Source organism: Elgaria multicarinata, chromosome 5, assembly GCF_023053635.1.
Source record: "Elgaria multicarinata webbii isolate HBS135686 ecotype San Diego chromosome 5, rElgMul1.1.pri, whole genome shotgun sequence".
Taxonomy (NCBI): domain Eukaryota; kingdom Metazoa; phylum Chordata; class Lepidosauria; order Squamata; family Anguidae; genus Elgaria; species Elgaria multicarinata.
This window is the reverse complement of record NC_086175.1, coordinates 58,835,760-58,856,916: the sequence shown is the minus strand read 5'-3', so window position 1 is coordinate 58,856,916 and position 21,157 is coordinate 58,835,760. Positions and strand designations below refer to the sequence as shown.

At 37.9% G+C, this 21,157-nt stretch overlaps 1 protein-coding gene across 4 annotated transcripts in view; it reads right to left on the bottom strand.

The window, feature by feature from the left end:
- CNKSR2 (connector enhancer of kinase suppressor of Ras 2) overlaps positions 1 to 21,157 on the bottom strand; it is a 183,588-nt gene that overhangs the window by 83,689 nt on the left and 78,742 nt on the right. For 3 of the 4 annotated variants that reach the window (XM_063126460.1, XM_063126462.1, XM_063126464.1), the window contains exons 7-8: positions 16,823 to 16,882; positions 11,375 to 11,443 (exon numbers count right to left, since the gene is read on the bottom strand). The exons of the other annotated variant lie outside the window; for it this stretch is intronic. In XM_063126460.1, coding sequence (XP_062982530.1) covers positions 11,375 to 11,443; positions 16,823 to 16,882 — 129 coding nt within the window. The remainder of the gene's footprint in view (positions 1 to 11,374; positions 11,444 to 16,822; positions 16,883 to 21,157) is intronic. 4 annotated transcript variants of the gene reach the window in all.

Genomic DNA, 21,157 nt, shown 5'->3' with positions numbered 1-21,157 from the left:
AAAAGGTCCTCTGCTGGAAGCTTTACTGACCCAAATGTTTGACTCTGCCAAGAAGTACGTGGGTGTTACCTCTGACTCAGGATGCATTACTCACGTTACAGTTGATAAGAGGCAGAGCCTGGAATGACAGAGACACAGAAGTTTAGGGTGAAGAGAGCCACAGATTTCATCCTCCTCTTAGGCATGATTGTGAAAAATGCTTAGAGTAGGAAGAGCCTTATATATGAATCATAATTTAAACTGATCAGTAAATTATTTCTAAAACTATTAGTTATTTAAATAATAATAATAAAAATAAAATGGTTTTCAGGTACAAAGCCCATTACAGTTATGCACTTAACATTTCAATCCTAAACTTCTTTATTTGGAAACCCTATCAATGGTTTTTACTTTCAAGTCATTATGCTTCAAATTAGTTCATGCCCTCAAATCACCTGTTAGAAATTTCCATAGCAGTAGACAGAATCACTCAGGAACAGACACTCCTGTTGAGGTGGGCCTAATGACAGAGGTTCTGTAGAACTGCAACATATTTTTAAAATCCCTATTTTAAAAGTGTTATGGCTATAATCCAGAGAATGATGACCCAGATCCAAAGAATCTCAAATTAGTCCCATGAGCCCAAAGGCGCTTAAGACATGTGGCTGGGCTGTTGTTGTTTAATAAAAAATGGCAAACAGATGTTTAAATGGTCAGGAAATTCAAAAAGCCGTTTGTGATACAAAGTGTGTTCAACTGTTCAAAGAAAGAAGTAAAAATTCCTCTGGAAAAGAGTGCAAGTCTCCTTGGGATTCTAAACAGCTCTTCTGATTCCAGCCTACGTTAGATGTGTTTCAGTGACCCTGTTCAGATGACATGCTCATTTCAATAACATCTCATTTCAGTTTTATCTCCTACCATTTCATTGCTAAAACAACAAAAATGACAAACCTGTAGTTGTTTTTAAAAACTATAACAAAGTTCCTCCTCCTTGTGTAGGGGCTTAAATCTGTGCCATACGTCAAAGCACCTACAAAACCACTGAAGGATTTTCATTTTTTAGCTTAGGTTCAAAGGTCACGTCCCAACAGATACATTAAGACTTCAACCAATTGCACAATTTTTGTTCTCAGCTTTATAACCTCCTTCTTCCTTCCGTAACAAAAGAAGCCTTCTGTTTAAAACATTTTACATTGCAGATAAGAAATATTATTTCCTATCTTTCTTTTTTAAAGGGTATCAATTATTTTCTTCTTTCTGCATTCTACACTTACTACTAAATATATAGAAAAATAAGAGCAAATGCATGCACACACTCCTGAAGTAAGTCCAGTAGCTCAAAATCATCCCAAGCTGGATTTTTTAAAAAAATCACACTGCTTCCCTATTACATCTATCTTGGCCCTTGGAAGTTCCAGTACTCCCTTCAGCAGATCAGAATTTATGATAGTGAATTGGGTAAGTGTTGTTATGACTGTAGCTGCTTAAGCATTTTGAGCTAAACATTATGGCTCAGTGTGTCATGTGAACCATGACTTAGCAAGTTGTGTGAACCATTCCTATGGCTACATAACCAGGATTTAAACGTGCTCACTAACCGTTTGCTGCAAAATGGTTAGCAGCCTAACTATTGCTTAGTATGACGTCTGAACAGGTCCAAAGTCTTGTGCATCTTCAGAAGGACTTATACCTTTTGGTAGGAGTGGAGAACATGTAGCCTTCCAAATGTTGTTGGATGGCAACACCCATCAGACCTAGCCAACATAGCCAACGGTAAGGGATGAATCAGTTCTTGGATTGTCTTGGCTGATTGTTTAACAAATTGTTTTTAGATATATGTTGTCTGCGGTTTTATGTAAATGCCTTTCTTTTTATATTTTGTATAATGTGTTTTTAATGTGTTTAAATTTTTTGTAAACCACCTAGAGAGCTGCGGCAATGGAGTGGTATAAAAACGTAATAAATGAAACGATGACAACATTTGGAAGGCCACATGTTCAATAACATCTCAAAGGCCACATGTTCCCCATCCCTGCCTTTTGGTGAGGTAGGAACAGTAAAATCTTATTCCCATTGCATTATGTTAATCCCTAACTGCTACTGAGAAAGCATTTTGGTTCAAGCTTTTACAGAAGGGTTACATTAATTCAGATTACAATTTCCCTTTGAATGAAAGGTTGTCTTTTTGTATTTGAACTATATACTGAAATGCCCTTAGCTAGATCTACCGTTTAATCCAGGACAGAGGAGGGAAGATCTCACGTTGTGTTTAACGCAAGATCCCTCCTCCGTTTACACGTGAGGCACGATGACCTCAGGAAGAGAGGCATTATGCCCACCATTTTAAAAATTATTTTTAAAGAGGACGGAGCGCACGAACGCTTCTGCACTGAAGGTAAGTTCTTTTTCAAAAATTATGTATTTTCCCTGCTTCCTCCCAACCCCAATGGGCGCAGCGCTCCTGAGGAGTGCTGAGCCCCATGCGCGGCTCCCAGCTCCACGTGAGTAATCACGCGGAGCTAAGTCAAACTGTGGCAATGAACCACACGTTCTGAGGTCTCAGGCTCAGCCTGGGACCGAAGAAAAAGTGGACCCAAAGGGGAGGGCTCTATCCCGGGTCAAGGGAGGGATCATATCTCCCTGATCCTGGGATCCCCTGTGCGTCATGTGGACGCACAGGGACGATCCCGGGGTTAACCCCGTGATAAAGCCCAGTCTAGCTAAGGCCAATGTTAACTGAATTTAAGTCCCACTGAAATCAATGGAAGAAGGAAGTCATAATTTAACTTTATTTCCATTTATTTAAATGGGAACTAAGTTCAACTAACTTAGCCTGGATTCAACTGTGAATGTTTCAACAGGTTGGACTGTCTTGTTTAGTACTAGTACTCACTATGAAGTATCTTGAGAGATGTAGAATTCACTACAGATCTTTCTTGTTATATATTGGCCACGCTGCATCCCACACCCTGTCTTAAAAATAAAATACATTTCTACATGAGGCTTTTATCCCGCACCTTTAATGAAGCTTCTGCTTTCTGATTCTTTGCAGGATTAAGATTGGCTCCTTTACACATAATGAAACATAGAGATTGTCTTTCTCTATGTTACATTATACAGCCACTAGATGGTATAGCGGAATTGCACAATTACACAAGGTTTATATAACGCTATTGAGAAAAAATCAGAATTTCCTCGTTAAGAACAAAACCTGTAATAATGCTTGCAAAACATAGGAGAGGCCCTAGACGTTGTCATCCACAAACTACTGTGAGTGAGCCATCATGAGCACACAATAATGTAGAAAGGCTCATATACTGGAAAATCATTGTTTCTGCTTTCTTTCTTGCCTGCTAGTATGTTTCTCTCTTACACTCAACTCACTCTCCCACATAGATTATTCAACTGTTTTTGAAATGTCTACTCCTACAGAGAGTTGATTCTTCCTTTTCTCTTTGTCTGAATAATTATGTGGATCTCAGAGAAAGGATACAGTCCATTTCTTTTTTTGACAGATGACTGAGTGATGTATTTAGTATTCTTTCTTTTATTCTATTTTTTACCTTCTAGCAGTACTACCTACATTTAGAGAATCAAACTGGTTATTAAGATAGATGAGAGGAGGGGCAGTCCGTTCCCAGCTTCAAATTGACTGTGAATGCTTCCTGCTAGCTGGTAATTGGGTTGGTAATTGGATCAATAAAGTGAATTACCATTCTTAGGCCGTCTTATCAATTTTGAGGCATTGTCTTAAAGTTTAGGATTTAAACTATCAGCAAAGAAAAAGATACATTAAATACTTAGAACATTAATGTAATGGGAGGAAGTATTGGTTGACATATAACAGCCTTCCCCAGTGCAGTGCTCCTAGCACTGCTGACCATTAGCCATGCTGGATGGGGCTGATGGGAGTTGGAAGTTCAAAAAGTCTGGAGGGCACAAGATTGGCGTAGACTGAGCTATAATAATGGGTCTCTCCATAAACTAAGGCTACTGGAATTTGGCCAAATGAATGGGTGCCTCTGTTCTACTTACCAAACAGAGTGATGTTTTAATAGAACTGGGACAAATTACTGCTAGCACTGTCATGGTTTAAACTTCTTTTTAGGACTGGATTTTAAATCTAAACTACACTTAAGAGTTTGTTCCATGCAAGAAAACCTTTCATGGATTTTTTTTTTCAAGCAACAAAATTATTGAGGAACTGGACTACAGAAAAAGCTGTTTTAGTGGGACTAGGAAACATCAAATACTTTGCATCAGCATGGACAAAACAAGTGTTGAAGAAAAGCTAAAACAATAGTGGAAAGGCCTCTAAGGTAACAATAAATAAATAGACAATTCCATGTGTACTGTCCTCAACTCTTCAGTCAGCTTGTGAACCTCATCAGAAACTTTTAACATTTGTTCACACACTTTTGTTATATGATTTCATATAGAAATGGAAATAACCACAAACACACTCTCACACATTCCTTCATTGATTTCTGCTAGCTTGTGAGTTGTGTCAAACAGTTCTACGAAGCTGCTGTGAATGGTACATGAATGCATTCTTATATATTTTTCATCCTTCATTGTCTAGTAAAAGCAAATCAACTGTAAAGCTCCATGCGCTGATAAAGCAGGAGTAGCCTTGAGGAGCAGCATTACAACTGCCTGGAGCTTTATGCTCACTTCTGTTCTGCATTACAGGTATTTCATGTTACCATATTTCTCCCCTAGAAAATTCCTTTAAAATGTTCCTCTTTCATTAGAAATGTGACCTATTGCTGATGTCAACTGTGGAATGGGTTTGATGCTAGACCAAAGCAATTTGGGGCAGTATTAAATAGTGCTACAGCGTAGTACAGAAGGTGAGGAAACCACGAAGAGCATTTAGTAATTCACTGGAAGTGTGTGAGAGAATGTCCCAAGCCAAAGCTCTTCTAGAAGGGTTCCAGCAAGGATTACCATTACTCTATTTTTCACAGTTTTTCCAAAGCTTTTAATCACTCTCATTCTGGCAAGGAGTCAGTTGTGAGCCTTGGAGAAACAAACTTATGATTACAACTCAAACCACAGAATTCCTAATTAGGAACCTTATTTTCTCTGTCACTAAAGTTAAACAAACTGCTGCTGATTTCTTAAACTTCTCCAGTTCTCTTTCTAGAGGGAGCTGAAAGACTAGTTGAGCAAACATCAACAGTAATGTGTTTTCAAAAAAAATTCTTAGGGCAAATATCAAAGTATGAGGTTTGAATAGATCTTTCTGACTTCATTGTTTAGGTACATCAACAAACAACATGAATTGTGTTTTATTAATTAAATAGAGTGGTGGAGGGCAGTGTTTTAATAAATACAACTTGCAGAATAAAGTCTATTGAATTCAGCACACCCACTGATTCTTTCCTCATATTGTTCTTCAATTCCCTTTCCTTAAAGATTGCATTATTTCACATTAAAGTGATTGCTGAATTAAATACAGCATCATTATAGCATACATAGCCAATTATAGCTATATGATTGCAGAAACATAAAACTGTTGTAATCAATTTGTATACAGCATGGATGACATACCATCATTAAACAGTATGCAGTAAGACTACCTACAACAGATTTGCATACTACTGCAGCACTGTACCTCAATTTTACACAGAAGTTCTCTTAGTAATGTGGTACATGAAAATTATTTTATTTATTTCTATAAATAAATAAAATAATTATTTATTATTTTTATAGAAATTTTATTTCTATAAAACCTTCCAATACATTCACTTGGATTTCTGGAATTGCAAGAAAAATCCATATATGTTCTTTGATCATTGCAGGCTAACAAAAATCAGCCAGTCAATCCATTGATTCATCTATCTCCTTCAGAAAAGAGTCTCCTGTAATGTACAATCTGCGATCTCTCTAATTACACAGGAGTTTTGCATTTATTGTTGGACTAAACCTCTGATACCTTGTGATCAGGCTATTTTTCTGGATGAAAATTAATTCTTACTCAAACTATAACATATATCAGCCTTCCCCAACCTGGTGCCCTACCGATATGTAAACCTGCAACTCCCACAGCATTTCTACACCAGTATATAAACCCCAGACAAGCAGCTCATAAGGTGGCAGAGCACTTGGCAACATGCCTACCCTTTTGTCACACACAGAGAACATAACATAAGGAGGAACTTTAGTGATGTGAACTATGGTTAACGGACATGTAGGAAGAGCAGATTGTTAATACAACTCTTCTTAGAACCGTTTCAGGTCTTTTGCCTCAGGAGCCCCAACACCAAAGATCCAACAGCAATTTCTACTCAACTACCCCAACTAGGTATGCAAGAACAACAGCCCACACAGGAATGCAAAGGATAGAAGGAAACCATGTTTCAGAGTACAATTGAAGCAAATGCCTCCCCACTGCTCCCCCCAGTCACACACACACACAAATAATGCCCACTGTGAGCCCTTTGTCTTGGAGGAGTAAAGCCTGGACACACAGAATAGGAAAAACAGCAAAACCTACACGCAGATTTACACTGCAGCTCTGTACAGAGAATGACTAAATATTGTCTCAATGCCTTCATTTGGAAAGAGAGCAAGGGAAGAGTACTTGGTTGGCAGCACTCTCTCTTAACCACGCTCACCAACCAATACTGGGCTTCTAGGTCTAGATACTATGTGTTGCAGCTTCTGTCTCATTACTATTCATCATCTCACATGCAAACTTCCAGCAGATATAAATGGTGAGATGTTCCTCTCTCCAGTATATACAGACCACAACTGAGTTCTACAACAGTTACCACTGCTCCTCTGTGAAATTGTCAATCTTCTTGTTCTAGCTGGGCTTTGCATCACTGCCATTATGTGACCAGTGAAGCCATACCCAGCATGGAGATGCAGTAATGGGGTAAATGATACCTGCTACTCTCTTTTTCTAGTGGACTTTAGCTCAGTGGTACAACACATGCTTTCTATGCCAAAAAGCCCAGGTTCAATCCCCAGCATTTCCAGGTAAGGCTGAAAAAATTGGCCTGTCTGAAATCCTGGGGAGCCAGTGCCAGTGAGACAATACCGAGCTAGATGACGTAAGAACATAAGAAGGGCCATGCTGGATCAGACCAAGGGTTCATCTAGTCCAGCATTCTGTTCACAGTGTCCAGCCAACTGCATATAGGAAACCTATAAGCTGAACATGAGTGAAATGGTATCTGCCCAACCATGTTCCCCAGCAACTGATGTACATAGGCATACTGCTTCTGATACTGGAGGTAGCATAGAGACATCATGACTAGTAACTGCCTTATACTGAGACAGACAACTCTTTTTTGTTGTGGGAACATTGTACTTCCACTCTGCTGCTGTGGCTGAGTTATTAGAAAGTTGCTCTGCGGAGTGTCCTGGAAACTTCTCCCCCCATCCATCTGCCTTTGTCTCAAGTATGAATGTTGCTTCCAGGCATGCAAAAATGCTGAATTGACCAACCTTTTCCCCAAGCTCAAACCCACACTTCCTCTTTCCGAGTCAGGTTGCCTAACTCGGCTCCTCCCTTCTATTCCCTGGCAATATTTTCATTTTGTTGTTGTTCTTATTGATTTCAATGAACTATTACCTTGAAATAAAGTTGAAAATGCAGGCAACAAAAAGGGAGAACACCGCATTGTTCTCTTCTCTCCACTCTCCCCAGCTTGATCCCTCCTTTCAGGGAAGCCTATGTATTCCTTGAGTGAGCGAACTACCTGCTGCATGAACTTTCTGTATGACTGCTTGTTTTTCCTTCCTTGCGTGACACACAAAATTACTGCTGTTGTTAGCACTGGGTGGTGAGAGGAAATCAAATCTATATTGAGGGATGCCTGACATCTGTAGGATTCGGTGCACCTTCTGCCTGTGCCAGGAGGCTGGCATAGCTGAGGGTGCTGTGATGTCTGGGGAATTGCATCTTCCATCTGATAAAAGTATGTCTATTTAGAACTAATTAAAAACTAAGTCCCAGGTAAATGTGTATAACCCAACTTCTCTAAGTATCCTTTCACATTCAGCCATGCCAGTTGCCCCAAACTTTCCTGCTAATAATCCAAAATCCACATTTTTCTTAGCCTTCTCCATTTTGTCCATCATTACAGAAATAGGAACAACACTCCAACTTAAAACATTAGCAGTGCAAAGTACTTTCTAATATACTGTTTTTCCTCATATGGTAAAGAATAGAAATATAGAATATTTTATCTTATTAAGATGCCAAAAATAAAGTCACTTAATTCAGAGCTTCTGTTTCCAATTAAAATGTGCTTGTGGGGTTGCGTGATGGAATTTGTGAACAAACGATTTTGGCACACACTTAATAATTAATTGGATTGGCAGTGTTTGAAGGTGTTAATTGGAGCATATATCATGAAGCACTGATGAGTCATCCACTTAGATTGAATGTCTACTAGTGGAAAGTGCATCTGCAAGTACACCAGGGCTTTCCCACCCTTCTTTTCCACTACCGTTTAACTCTTTCCCCATATCCTATTCTTCTTTCCCCATACTATAGTTCTCATCAAAGTCATCTTCTTGGCATCCCCCAGCCCAAAGTTGCTATTAGCCTGCTCAAAAAACAAACAAACAAACAAACCACAACCTGTATAACAGATCTGTGGATATCCTGTGTCACATATATTTTGCTACCTACTTACATGCCCATTCCCTTAATGCTTCTCCTCATCACCATTTTGCTCTAGATTTGCATTAGAATAATTTGTTTCTGATGGTCACAAACACCAGATATGCCCTAGGAGCATAATTTGCCATAGAGATGAACCAAGACTAGACATAAAAATAGATAGAGAAAAGTTCAACTGCCACCTACAACTGAAACTACCTTCTCTTCTCTGTTCCTCTTTTCTTTCCCAAGGGAAATCCATCTGTAATGAAGTGCTCTGGCATTGGGAGATTGGTTTTAAGAACCGACTGACAGGCGGGAGACCCTCCTCCTTTACGGAATCCAGGAAGGCAGGGAGAGAACACAGCCCTCACTGTTACTTCACTCATTGGCAGTTGGGTCTTAGGCAGTTAGATCTCTGGAGGACAGACATTCAGAGAGGATCTAATGATCAGGCCTAAGCCCTGGTGCCAGTCACAATTACCTTAATTGAAGAGGAATAGTACAAATATGAGTTTAATAAGTATGTTTCCTTTTTGGGAGACTGCTATGTATGGCTTTGTTTCCTGGCCATATGTCATTTTGTTCCAGCACTAGGAAGCCCTTCTACAGTATACATTGGGGGTGGCACACGTCACATCTTCCAACTAACAGCCTCTCACACAGAAGGAAATTTCTTTCCCCAACCAATGTCTCTCCATTACTCTGCTTCTCACCTACAGTGGTGCCTTACTTTTCATATAGTAGCACAGTCTCCTTTCTCACATAGGCTGTTGCAGTGGAGTGGGGGCAATCCCAGAATAATTTCATCCTTCTCCTAAATTAAGATGTTTGAACCACCTATTCTTTTTATTTAGACATTATTATCTTGCCTTTCTTGGGTCTATGCCAGGGATGGGCAACATGTGGTCCATTAACCACATTTGGCCCTCGCTGTCCTACCCCTAAATATTTTAAAAATTCTTTTAAAACAAAACAATGGCATCCAAAGTTACTACAAAATTGTTAAATTTCACTTGGAAACAAACTAAATTTAACCACTGAGCTATGGAGCAGTCTGCTGCTGAACTCTGCCCTTTTGAGCGTTGCCCTGTGGACCTCGGTGAGGGTCAAGTGGGCCAAAACGCACTACTCACCCTGTGCCTGTTTGGTGCATTCTCTTCCCCGTCTTATTGTTTTATTATGATTCTATTAGAATGTAAGCCTATGCGGCAGGGTTTTGCTATTTTATTGTTTTACTCTGTACAGCACCATGTACATTGATGGTGCTATATAAATAAATAAATAATAATAATAATAACAAAAGCCTGTCACCCAGGCAACGTAGAATGAAAAACAAAATGCTCTTATCTGTCATCCTATGTTTCAAAACAAATAGCACACGTAGGTAGCAATTCCTACCCTGTAAACTCAGTTTTATTATACCACACTTCAGATTATAATACATTAAATCTGGGCATAACTGTAGAACACATGCTCTAGTAAACCAAGTTGCTAGTTACAAAAAATAAAAACAAATTAAATGGTCTTTTGTCAATTACGTTGAAACACTGTTGGTGTGCAGGCCTTGTATTAAAAAAATGATATCAAATATGTATACTGATAACATTCTGGGCTGACCAAAGGGGGCGGGAACCCCGCAGCTAATATGGTTTCACCAGGAATAACTGAGACACACCCTATGTGCTCAGGCTTCCATTTTGGCTATGGAAGATATAGTTATTTATGTGCACATGGATATTGCCCTTTCCCTGAGGAGAAGTTTCTCGGTGCAATTAATTTGTTGTGTGGGTCCTGGAACAGATGTTGAAGTATATCCCATCCCTGAAGAGGAGTTGTCCTATTCAGGGCTGCAGCCAGCTGGAACATGAGACTGGTAGTCCCGTTTAGGGTTCAGGGGATGGGAGGTGAGTGCCATGTAGAAGAAAAGCAAAAGGACACCCTGGTGAGCTTTTGGGCATAGCTGGACCAGGCCTATATCCCGGGATCATCCCAGGATCATCCCTGTGCATCCAAATGACACACAGGGGATCTCAGGAGCAGACAGGGATGACCCTTCCATTTGCCTGGGATAATCCTTAGGTCTAGCTAAGGCCACACAGTGCTAGAGTTACAATTCAGGGATAGCTGTGAATCCCCAAAATGAGCATTTTAGAGCTTTATATAAGGTTTGTTTCTAGAGATGGGAAAAGGAAAATGTGTTATTTTTTCTTCTTTCCCCCTAAAACATCCCTGTATATTTCAGGAAGGGGCAGTGTTTTAACCTCCTGCCATGCATCCCCTACCCCATCCCAAATTCAGAACACTTATAAAATGTAAGGGGCTTAAACAAGTTATTCCCTCTTCTCTCTCTCTCTCTCTCTCTCTCTCAACTTAAAACACATCTTGGATGTTCACAAGACCATTTTGGTTTTTTGTTAAAGAATATATATTTAATTCTCAAATTTACATGCTTGAGTACCTACTGTAGATAGTCCTTTGAGTATAAAAACTACCTTATTTTGGGTGGTTCCATTTTCATTCCAAACTGATATTCAATCACCTGAATTCCCTATTAGTATATATCATGAACTTGTCAGGCTTCAACACTTTTTTCTTTTACTCTTATTTCTTTTTTAAAAATATATAAAAATAAGAAATATTAAATAAATTTTAAAATCTGTCATGCAAATCTACTAATTTATTTTAAAAAAAACATAATACATTTTTATCATGTGCTAATACATTAGTGCACCTTCATCTTCAAGTGATAGAGAATGCAATTGTACGTACCACAGTTTGGTGGTTAACTTGAATCACTTCATCTCCAGCATGGATTTTCTTACACCGATCTGCAGGTGACTGAATTTAAAATAAAAGAGATGATCAAGAATACAATCCTTATTGGCTATCATCTCTCCTTTTGCAAGAGCAAAGTTGTTAATCTATGCAAACTGTGTTAGTTCTATATTTATATATTTTTGGTAAGTAAAATATTTTTTAGCATTTCTTTTTCTTATCTTGAAATGTTAAAATATACAAAATATGACTACTAAGCTATATCATAGCTTCTCATCTAAATAAATCAGAGTGTCAATAAAGACAGATATATAGACCTGGAGTTCACAAACCCCTTAGGAAATTAGGAACATCCATCATACTGCATAGGAGCAGTGACTATTCAAAACAGCCAAGCAGAACATAATGGTATATGATGAGGCATCTATGCCTGCTGTTTTAGAACAGGTCTATTTGGAAAAACATTGTGTATTTAAATTGTTTTTTGATGTTTACTTTGTTATAATATTTCTGTTTTAATATTTTTAGATTATTTTTATTATGGGGGAGTATAGAAATGAAATTAGTAGTAGTAGCAGTAGTAGTAGTAGTAATGTAAGTTAACTGCTTTAACAATTCTCTTCCATAGCTTTAATTATTTCCAAAATTAAGCATCCTCACTCATAAGTAGAAATATACTATGCCTTTATATTAGGCATAGATTTAATTGGCAAACCTCATTGACTGTTGCAATAGAGCAATGACCTCTTCAACAACCTATGCTTGCTTAAAGCTTCTGGTGGCCATAGGTCTAATAGCATCTCAAATAACAATTGACCAGTCCTCGAGTTAGGATTCTGCCACATAGTACTATGGATATTGTATATATGTACTATGTATATTGGCAGTGGGTACAATAATGTTTCTAGTACGTTTATTTGAACATATATAACAAGCTTTTAGTCTGAATATTGAACTTAACCTAGCTTCTTCTGCCTGCACGCTTAAGCTATCCAAGTAAAAGATCTAAATAATAGTAATATTTTTGTATAAGGAAATATTTATTATTGCAATTAGCAACCACTCGGATGTACAATGGAACCTGATTAGAAACAAAGCCAGAGCAGGAGAATCCATTTTAAAATGGCACTGATACTTTGTTTATTGAGAAATCTTCAGTGGGGAGAAAGATCTCAGCTCCCAAAGAACTGGTACATATGTTCCAGAACTCATGCAACTGAATTCTGGCTCAGAAAATATCCTCTAACTCAATTCGTATGAAGATATATGTCAAGACAGTGCTACACATACTTTATCATTTCTAAAATCACCTTGGAGAAAAACATTCTACATGTGTATGTTTTGTTTAGAGCACTGATTTTCAAGTTGTGTTTCAAAGAATGCTAGGATTCTTTGGAGAAGATTGTGAATGCAAGTAATGATGCAAATAGTGTCCCCAGCCTTGAGACGTCATTTAAAAGATTGACTCAGTGGGTTGTACTAAGAGCCCCATCATACACCAGCAGGAAATACAGCACATAAGAGTTAGCCATTAATGCTGCACTTCATGGGGCCCTTCCGCAAGCTAAGCCTTTTGTGTGATCCTGCTAATGGTCACAGCCTTTTTTTTTGCTTGTTGTGGGTGGTGTGGAAGGGGACAGTCCACAAACCCAATCAGTCTCCCACAAAATCTCTAGAGAGGCATGAGCACAAAATTCTTATGAGTTTGAGAACTAAGCATGGTGGTGTTTAGCCATTCCTTCAAGCTGCCCCCAAACCAGCTCTTCTGCCAATACTGATCTTGCCTTCAATTAAACAGGGGAAATGTTGAGCACAACCTCCTGGCAGACACAATGAGCACCATTTCAATTCAAAAGGCACCCTCAAAAATGTTTCTGAATCATCTACAAAGCATGGATTCCATAGAAAATATGAAGTAGTCCTTTGGTATATAAATCAATGTGGAAATAGTTCCCTGAATGTGGCAGGTCTGAAAACCACTGATACAGAATATTGTACAACTTAAAAAACAAAACTTCTCTATGGAGTGCATAAAATGCCCCAAGTTCTTTCAAGTAATCCCAAAATGTATTTGTTCTAGTCCGGGAACATACACATTTCACCATAATGTCTTTCCATGGAAAACCCAGAATATAAAGACGTCTAAGCGTTTATATCTAACCCTACTCCTTAAAAAAAAAATTTGGAGGCTGGACGATATCTAAAAATGCATTGATAATACAAAACACTGAGCGAACAGATCTTACTTGTTTCAAAAGAAGAATTAGTTTGTGCTAACATCTTCACATTAAGCTCATTGAAAGTAGTGATGCAGTGGAATTTCATAATCAGTCATAATTAGTCAAACCCCGTGTATTCAAAATGCTCACCTTTGTAGCAAGTAGATCATTGCCTTATAAATTCATTATTAAGTTTGGAATAGATTATGAGCTTTGGAGTGTGCACAGTCTGCATCTAAACTATATCATTTTTGCTCATGTGCTGAGTTGATTGATTTAACACTTCTCTTTCAGGAGGAAATGTGATGTCACTTGGCGGCACTATTGTCTCTCCACCATATACCGACTGGCAATGGCAAGTAAACATTACTTAGGAAGGTCATGTGAAAACAACCAATCAGGAAGGGGTATATAACATGGTGGTGCATATAACTGCAATTACATGGAATTACAAATTACAATTCCCAAGATGCATGCATTACGTGTTTACAAAGTACAGCTCCCAAGATGCAGTTTGATATTATGTACGGACAGAAGTTTGTGTACGCAGAATGAGATCTCAAATTAAAGGCGAACTCACATCCAAGATGACATAGATGAATTTGTTACTTTCTGAGGAAACTTTGCATTAATTTGGGATAAGTTCACTGAAATTAATGCAATGTAGGCTGCACTAACTGCTGATGCAAATCTATTTTTTTGAAATGAAACATTTCCCTATCCCATTGAAATGAATCCAACTAAAGGAAACAGTTGCACTCTTATTTCTCAAAATGGTATGGCTATTATTAAAGAAATCTAAAACAACTATTTATATGAGTTTTAGTCAATTAAATGTGAATAAATTTCCATATGAATAGTTCTAAGCTAACAAGCACACTTTTTGGTTTTTAGATCATGCATGTCAGTATTACAATAGAGGTAAAGAGGCATTCCATCTTGTTTCAGTAAAGAAGAGGAAAAACTCTTCAAAGATGGCACCGGACACCCATAGCTTTTGGAAATACTTTATTTTAAAATAATTATAATTATATTTAAACTCTGATGTATGATCCTCTTTTTAACAGAAAAAAGTTTTTATTTAATTAAATGGATAGTTTACCTAAATGCTGCAGTACCACCACCATCCTAAAAAGTATAAAATTTGTTCCAGAAAAGGGGAAAGACACAGTGGACACTTCTGACCCACATTGTCAACATTGTAAATAATTTCCTGAGATTAGCACCACTGGATTCAAGTTGTTTGAGGACTTGATATGATTACAACTGCTCTTAAAATCTAACAACATGCGTTGGTTATAGCCCCTGACAGAAATCCTAATTTCTATGCAGCAACTGAGAAGTCTGTATGTAATAGAGAAAAGCACTAATGAATTATACAAGGTTGAGATAATCCAGACTATCTAACATAACTTTTGGTATTGCCTGTTTTTCTACAGAACGCTGCACTCAAACATTTTGGCATAAGTAACCCTTTTTTTGATTAAGCATGTACATTTTAGGATACATTGCTTTTTCATAGCCCCAAACAGAATAACTTCATCTAATCCTGTTTTATTGCAACCAGTAGAATCTCAGAATGGCATCTATTAAGGCCAAACTAGAGGGGACATACATTTATTTTTCCCACATGTAAACTTACTAATTTCTGAATGAATTTACTGAATATTCATGAAACAGGGCAAGTTGTATTATATATTAATATGTTTCTTTTTAAAATTGGCTTGACCCTAATCTCTACAGATCAAACACCAATAACATTGGTCTATGAAAACATACTTATCAATACCTATACTGATGTCTTATTAGTACTGTATGGATTTGGCAGGAAAAATTGATTCAGCAAAACAACAAGTAAGGTGGTAATGTTTTGCGTGATTCTCTTCCATACACACACACACACACACACACACACACACACCTCACTTATGGACTCAATTAACCTTGCATGGATTTAGACAGTCATGTAAGTCATATGGAGGGACACTTCTGAAGAGATTTTCAGTCACTGTGATGTGCCTTCCAGAAGCTTCAACAAACTCTGTTTTAAAGAATTTACTACTTTAGAAAAAACAGTTTGTGTGTGTGTGTGTGTGCGTGCATTTTGAAACAGACACAATATGGAGTGTGTTATTGGCCCTTCTCAGGCACCCATTATGTTAAAAAATGTACAAAAGTGATAAAATTGCAGAGGCAGGCTCCTGACCTATACACATTCAGTAGAATGTCTGTAGGAAACATCCGTATGCACAGCTACAGTCATTTAATCATGGTAAAGAATATGTAAACCATACTGTCAGTAAGTTGAAAGTTAATACTTGGAGGAGGGGCCATCTGCCTCCTAGTGGAATATGGGAAGAAGAAAGCCCTATGGTGGTTACAATTTGTTTGTTTGTTTGTTTGTTTATTATATTTCTATACAGACCAATAGTCAAAGCTTTCTAAAATGGTTGTTAAGTTACTGTATTCAGAGGTGCTGTGCCTCTGTTGTGTTACCTCCAAAATTAAATAGCCTGGGTTTCCTTCATAAGAAGATAGTGTCTATATTCTGGTGGAAGGTAAAGAATGCTTCTAAAATGCTAGTTTCACACCAATGAAGTTGTCAGAGGCAAAACCTTCTGCCCGCCTGAAAGAAGCTTCTATATATCCAGGGGCTGATATAGAGAGACTAGTTCTTCTTAGGCACTCATTAGGGTTCAATGAATGTGCATGGGTTGTGGCACTGCGGCATTACATTTATTTTGGGGGTCATTCTGAAAGATCATAAATTCTGACCGGAAACAAAGGAAGGGGAAATTTATATCAGTTACATGCGATCTTAGATGAAATATTTACTTATTAGTTTTAAAGGCTATTTTATTTTATTTCCAGTAAAAATTAAATCTGTTATGATGGGAAAGAGTTTTACTGTATCAGAAAACTCGCAGCACAGAATCTTAAACATTTATCTTTAATTCTCAACAAAACATGACAGCAAGACACTTTTTCCTTCCTCGGATGAAGTCAATAATTTTTATGCATTACAAGAATACACTAAAGCTTTCTCACCAGTTTCAGACAATCTCTTTCAAGCTCTTCTCCCCACGTGCAACCCCTCTTCCCCCAAACATGCTCTTGATCCTCTTCAGTTATCACACACATATGCAAGCAAAGGGGGTGTCATAATCCAAAGTTAAGGTAAAAAATGTTCCAGACCTCAGCAAACGTGATTAACAATACTTACATTTTCTGTTGTTCCAGTAATTACATGAAGACCATCATATGTTGATTTAATGTACATACCCTAAGAAAAAGACATCATGGGAAATAATTTTTAAAGTTTTTGCAAAGTTTTGCCATCCAATACATACTTCTCATCTATCCAAAATCTATCTGCTAACAATTGTTTGAGTGATACCATTGATACACGTCAGTAGAATACCACTCTGAATAATAAAAAAAGTGTTTCTATCAGAAGGAAACACTCAGGACTGATGCATAAAAGATGTAAATTGCTTTCAAGAGTTGTGACAACTATCTCCACATGCAATTCATCTGTGTGTGCAATGGCTCATCATCTGGATTAGATTTGTGATTATATGAAGAATGTCCCCAATCAACAGGGAAAGAACTGCAATTGAACCATGTCTCAGAGGAGCGATTTAAAGGGGCTTTCACATGGCTGCAGCTTCATATGCACTGACTCAGAGTGTGGAGTTACAAGATGTATATATACAAAGAGTCTCTCTTTTATAAGTGGTAACCATACGTATTTTGTTAGAAACATTAAGCACAATCCACTACAAAAGGGCAAATCCAGAGTTGCACTGAATCAAAGCACGTGCATTTCCCAGTTGTATCGATCATACCAAACTGCAGAATGTTAGATACAAGAAATACTAGATGCTAAATATCAGAAACCAGCCCAGTGTAACTTAATCAAAACTTGATCATAGGTGGACCTCAGTGAGGTAACTACTACAAATTCAGATGGTTTAAATTACAGTATATTAAAATACATTTTCATCAAATTACAGGCATACAGAAAAGAGAAAGGGTGAGTACACCATGGAGAACTATAAAAGACACCAGTGTAGAACTAAAAAAGCAACTACATAAACAGCAGAACTTGTAAGCCTCCTCTTTGCTAACTAGATCAAACAGAGGGGAGGGGAACATTTCTAGAAAATGTAAACATTATTTTGCAAATGAAAGGGTTTTATTTATTGAAGAACTACATATGCAATTTATATATAACCAATTGGTACCCATGGATCAGTACTGAAGTTTAATAAGTTCATAAAGAAAAATAAAATATACTTATTTTTCAAAATAGTACCTCAGCTAAGAGTAACCCCTCAGCTATGTTTTTATGAGAATACCTACATGTTTCATATGACTGGCTGAAAAATAACCTACGTCTCAAATGCTTTGTAGCTCATCACATTCAAAACCTGTTCAGATTAAGTAAAATCAAATAGCTGTTGCTCTGCTAGGAGGAACTAAACCCTTATCTTATTCCATTCTTTGCAACTTTCAGCACACCAAATGTAACATGTACATAAGCCCCTAGAATAGCTATTGAAGCAGATTGTAGCTAATCCTTTCCCACTCAAGAGTTGTGACAACAACCCGCTCTGTATTTTCCAGATCAAAACTCTCCTTCAGTTTTGAGAGTCTTCTATATTATTCACATTTTAGAACTATTATTACTGACATCTTGCTTCATTTTAATAATGCTGGTGGGAAGCAGGTCTGGCAATAGTGACACATGTGTTAGTTATACCAAGACTGGAGTTCTGCACTTGACTCTGGGTTTGAAGAGTGTTCAGAAACTTCAGCTGTCCAGAATGAGGCAGCTAGAACATTTTTGAAAGCATGCAGCTCCCTTGTTACAACTTCACTGCCTTGCAATCCCATTTACAGGTCCAGTTCAAAATGCTGATTAAAGTCATAAATGGCTTAGGACCAGAAGCTAAATGACTACCTCCTCCTGTAAGAACTTGTCAATATATTAAGATCTGCTGGACAGAGTCTTCTTTGTGTCCTGATTTCAGCAGCATAGTATGGTTGGGATGTGGGAGAGGGCCTTCTCAGTGACCAAGTCTAGACTGTGGAACTCCCTGCCTCAGGAGGGTCATTTTGCCCCTTAATTTTTTCCCCTCTGCCTCGTGAAGACCTATTAATTTCAATAGACATTTTGTGTGCTGAGCTGCTCGTTTGTTTTGCTGTGATTATTTTTAGCAGCTACCTTGCCTCTTTTTAATATTTTTATTTATTGTTCTAAAAATTATGCTTGTTATTGATTTCTATTTTAGTCTATGCTATTATTTGCCTTGAGTGTTTCTTGAGAAACGAAAAGGCAGGATATACATACTTTTACCAAATAAATTACAAATAATAAATCAATATGACAGTCCTATTTCTTTTCCAGAGCAGCTATCTGAAATATCATCCTTCCTCTTTTACAGTCAGGGGCCACAGAACAAAAATTTAGAGAAGCATAAACAAAAGTAGCTCTCTATAATAAAAAAAGGGAAAGGAAGTTTATTTATTTATTTATTGCATTTTTATACCACCCAAAAGCCAAAGCTCCCTGGGCAGTTCACAAAAATTAAAACTATTCAGTATAAAAAAAACATGATATAAAATACCAATATGAAAGCACAATGAGGATAAAATCAGATGCTGCATTTTCCTTTGCTATCCCACCCAAGATCTTACAGAGCCTGAAGGCCAGTAGATACGTATGTCCCTACCCAGCTTTAACCTGTGAAGATATGATGGGCTGTAATTGTTTAACTTTTCTCTATCATCTGCAAAAGGAATCAAAGCCACAGAGCAGGGTTTCCTACAAAGCAGCTTCCCTGAAATGGGGAGATAAGAGAAACACAGTTCAAAATGCAACACAAGCATAGCAGTTCCAACAGGGTGCTTGGTAATGGACTGGAGATGGCAGCTGAAGAGGAGATAAACCATCTCTGTCACTTGAGGCTCAGGTGGCCTCGGTTGCACAGAGTGCCTTCTACCAACTTCGGTGGGTGGCCCAGCTATGCCCCTATCTGGAGAGGGATAACCTGGCTTCAGTTGCCTATGCTCTAGTAACCTCCAAGTTAGATTAGTGCAATGCCTTTGAAGACGGTTCAGAAGCTGCAGCTTGTGCAAAATGCAGCGGCCAGATTAATAACAAGGACCAAAAGGTTCAAGGACCAAAAGGTTCAAACATATAAGACCAACTCTGGCCTGCTTGCATTGGCTGCCTGTACATTTCCAAGCCCGATTCAAGATGCTGGTTTAAACCTATAAAGCCTTACATGGATCGGAACCACAATACCTGATGGAACACCTTCCCCAACATGAACCTACCCATATACTACATTAAAATCTAAGGTCCATCTCGTGGTGCCTACTCCAAGGGAAGCTTGGAGGACGGCAACAAGGGAGAGGGCCTTCTCTGTGGTGGCACCCCAATTATGGAATGATCTCCCCGAAGAGGCCCACCTGGTACCACCACTGATATCTTTTTGGTGCCAGGTTAAAACTTTTCTCTTTTCCCAGGCATTTAGCAATATGTAATGAGCTTTACTGATGCTAGATTTGTTTATAGTTGTTTTAAATGTATGTTTCTGTGTATGTTATATATTGTAGTTTTAAATTTTGTATATTGTTTTTAAGTGTTTTAATCTTATGTAAACCGCCCAGAGAGCTTTGGCTAATAAGTAATAATAATAATACCAATAATAATAATAATTATAATGTCATATGCAATATAAACCCTACAACTCTTATTGATTAGCGTATGAACAGTATTTTCTACAGTAATTGGTTTTGTTGGTGTTACTGAAAACATTTTACTACCGTGTTAAAGTAGGGCTAGACTTAAAATGGAAAGTAAGGTGGCCAGCTCAGGCTGTAGATGGTAGATGCTATTGCCAGGCAACTAACTGTCAGTTGTTTTATTTGAAGATGTAAGTATCAGTTTTGAGGCAGCCTTGTGCCAAATACTACACTCCAGAAAAAGCAGTCTTGTTCCAGCCATACTCCAATAATACCATTCTTTCACTTGTGTGCTTTTTGTTCCATTCTACTTACTAATCACTGAACGTGGTCTGACCCCTGGTGGCCTGAGTTGAAAAACAATCCATTGTTACACTGCAGCTAAATAAGAGATTTTGAATCTGGATGGTTTTTGTGTGTGTGTGTGTGTGTGTGTGTGTGTGTGTGTGTGTGTGTGTGTGAGAGAGAGAGAGAGAGAGAGAGAGAGAGAGAGGAGGGTTGCACAAGGGGCTACTAGTACAAGTATGAATAATCATCATTTTCATGTTAAAAGTTATTCAATTTTAAGTAGACTCAATGAAAAGCTGCTAGGATTGCCTTTTAGCAGTCTGTGTTACAAAATCTTCATTCTAGTTATTCCACAAAATGTGTCAAGGTCTTATGAATGGTGTAGGATATATTACATGTAATTGTGTTGTGATGACCTTCTAACTAAAGAGTATCTTATAGTATACAATTGGGGGTTTATTTTGAATTTATGAAAAAAATTAAATCAATTTTCCTAGCTACCTCCTAAGCATGC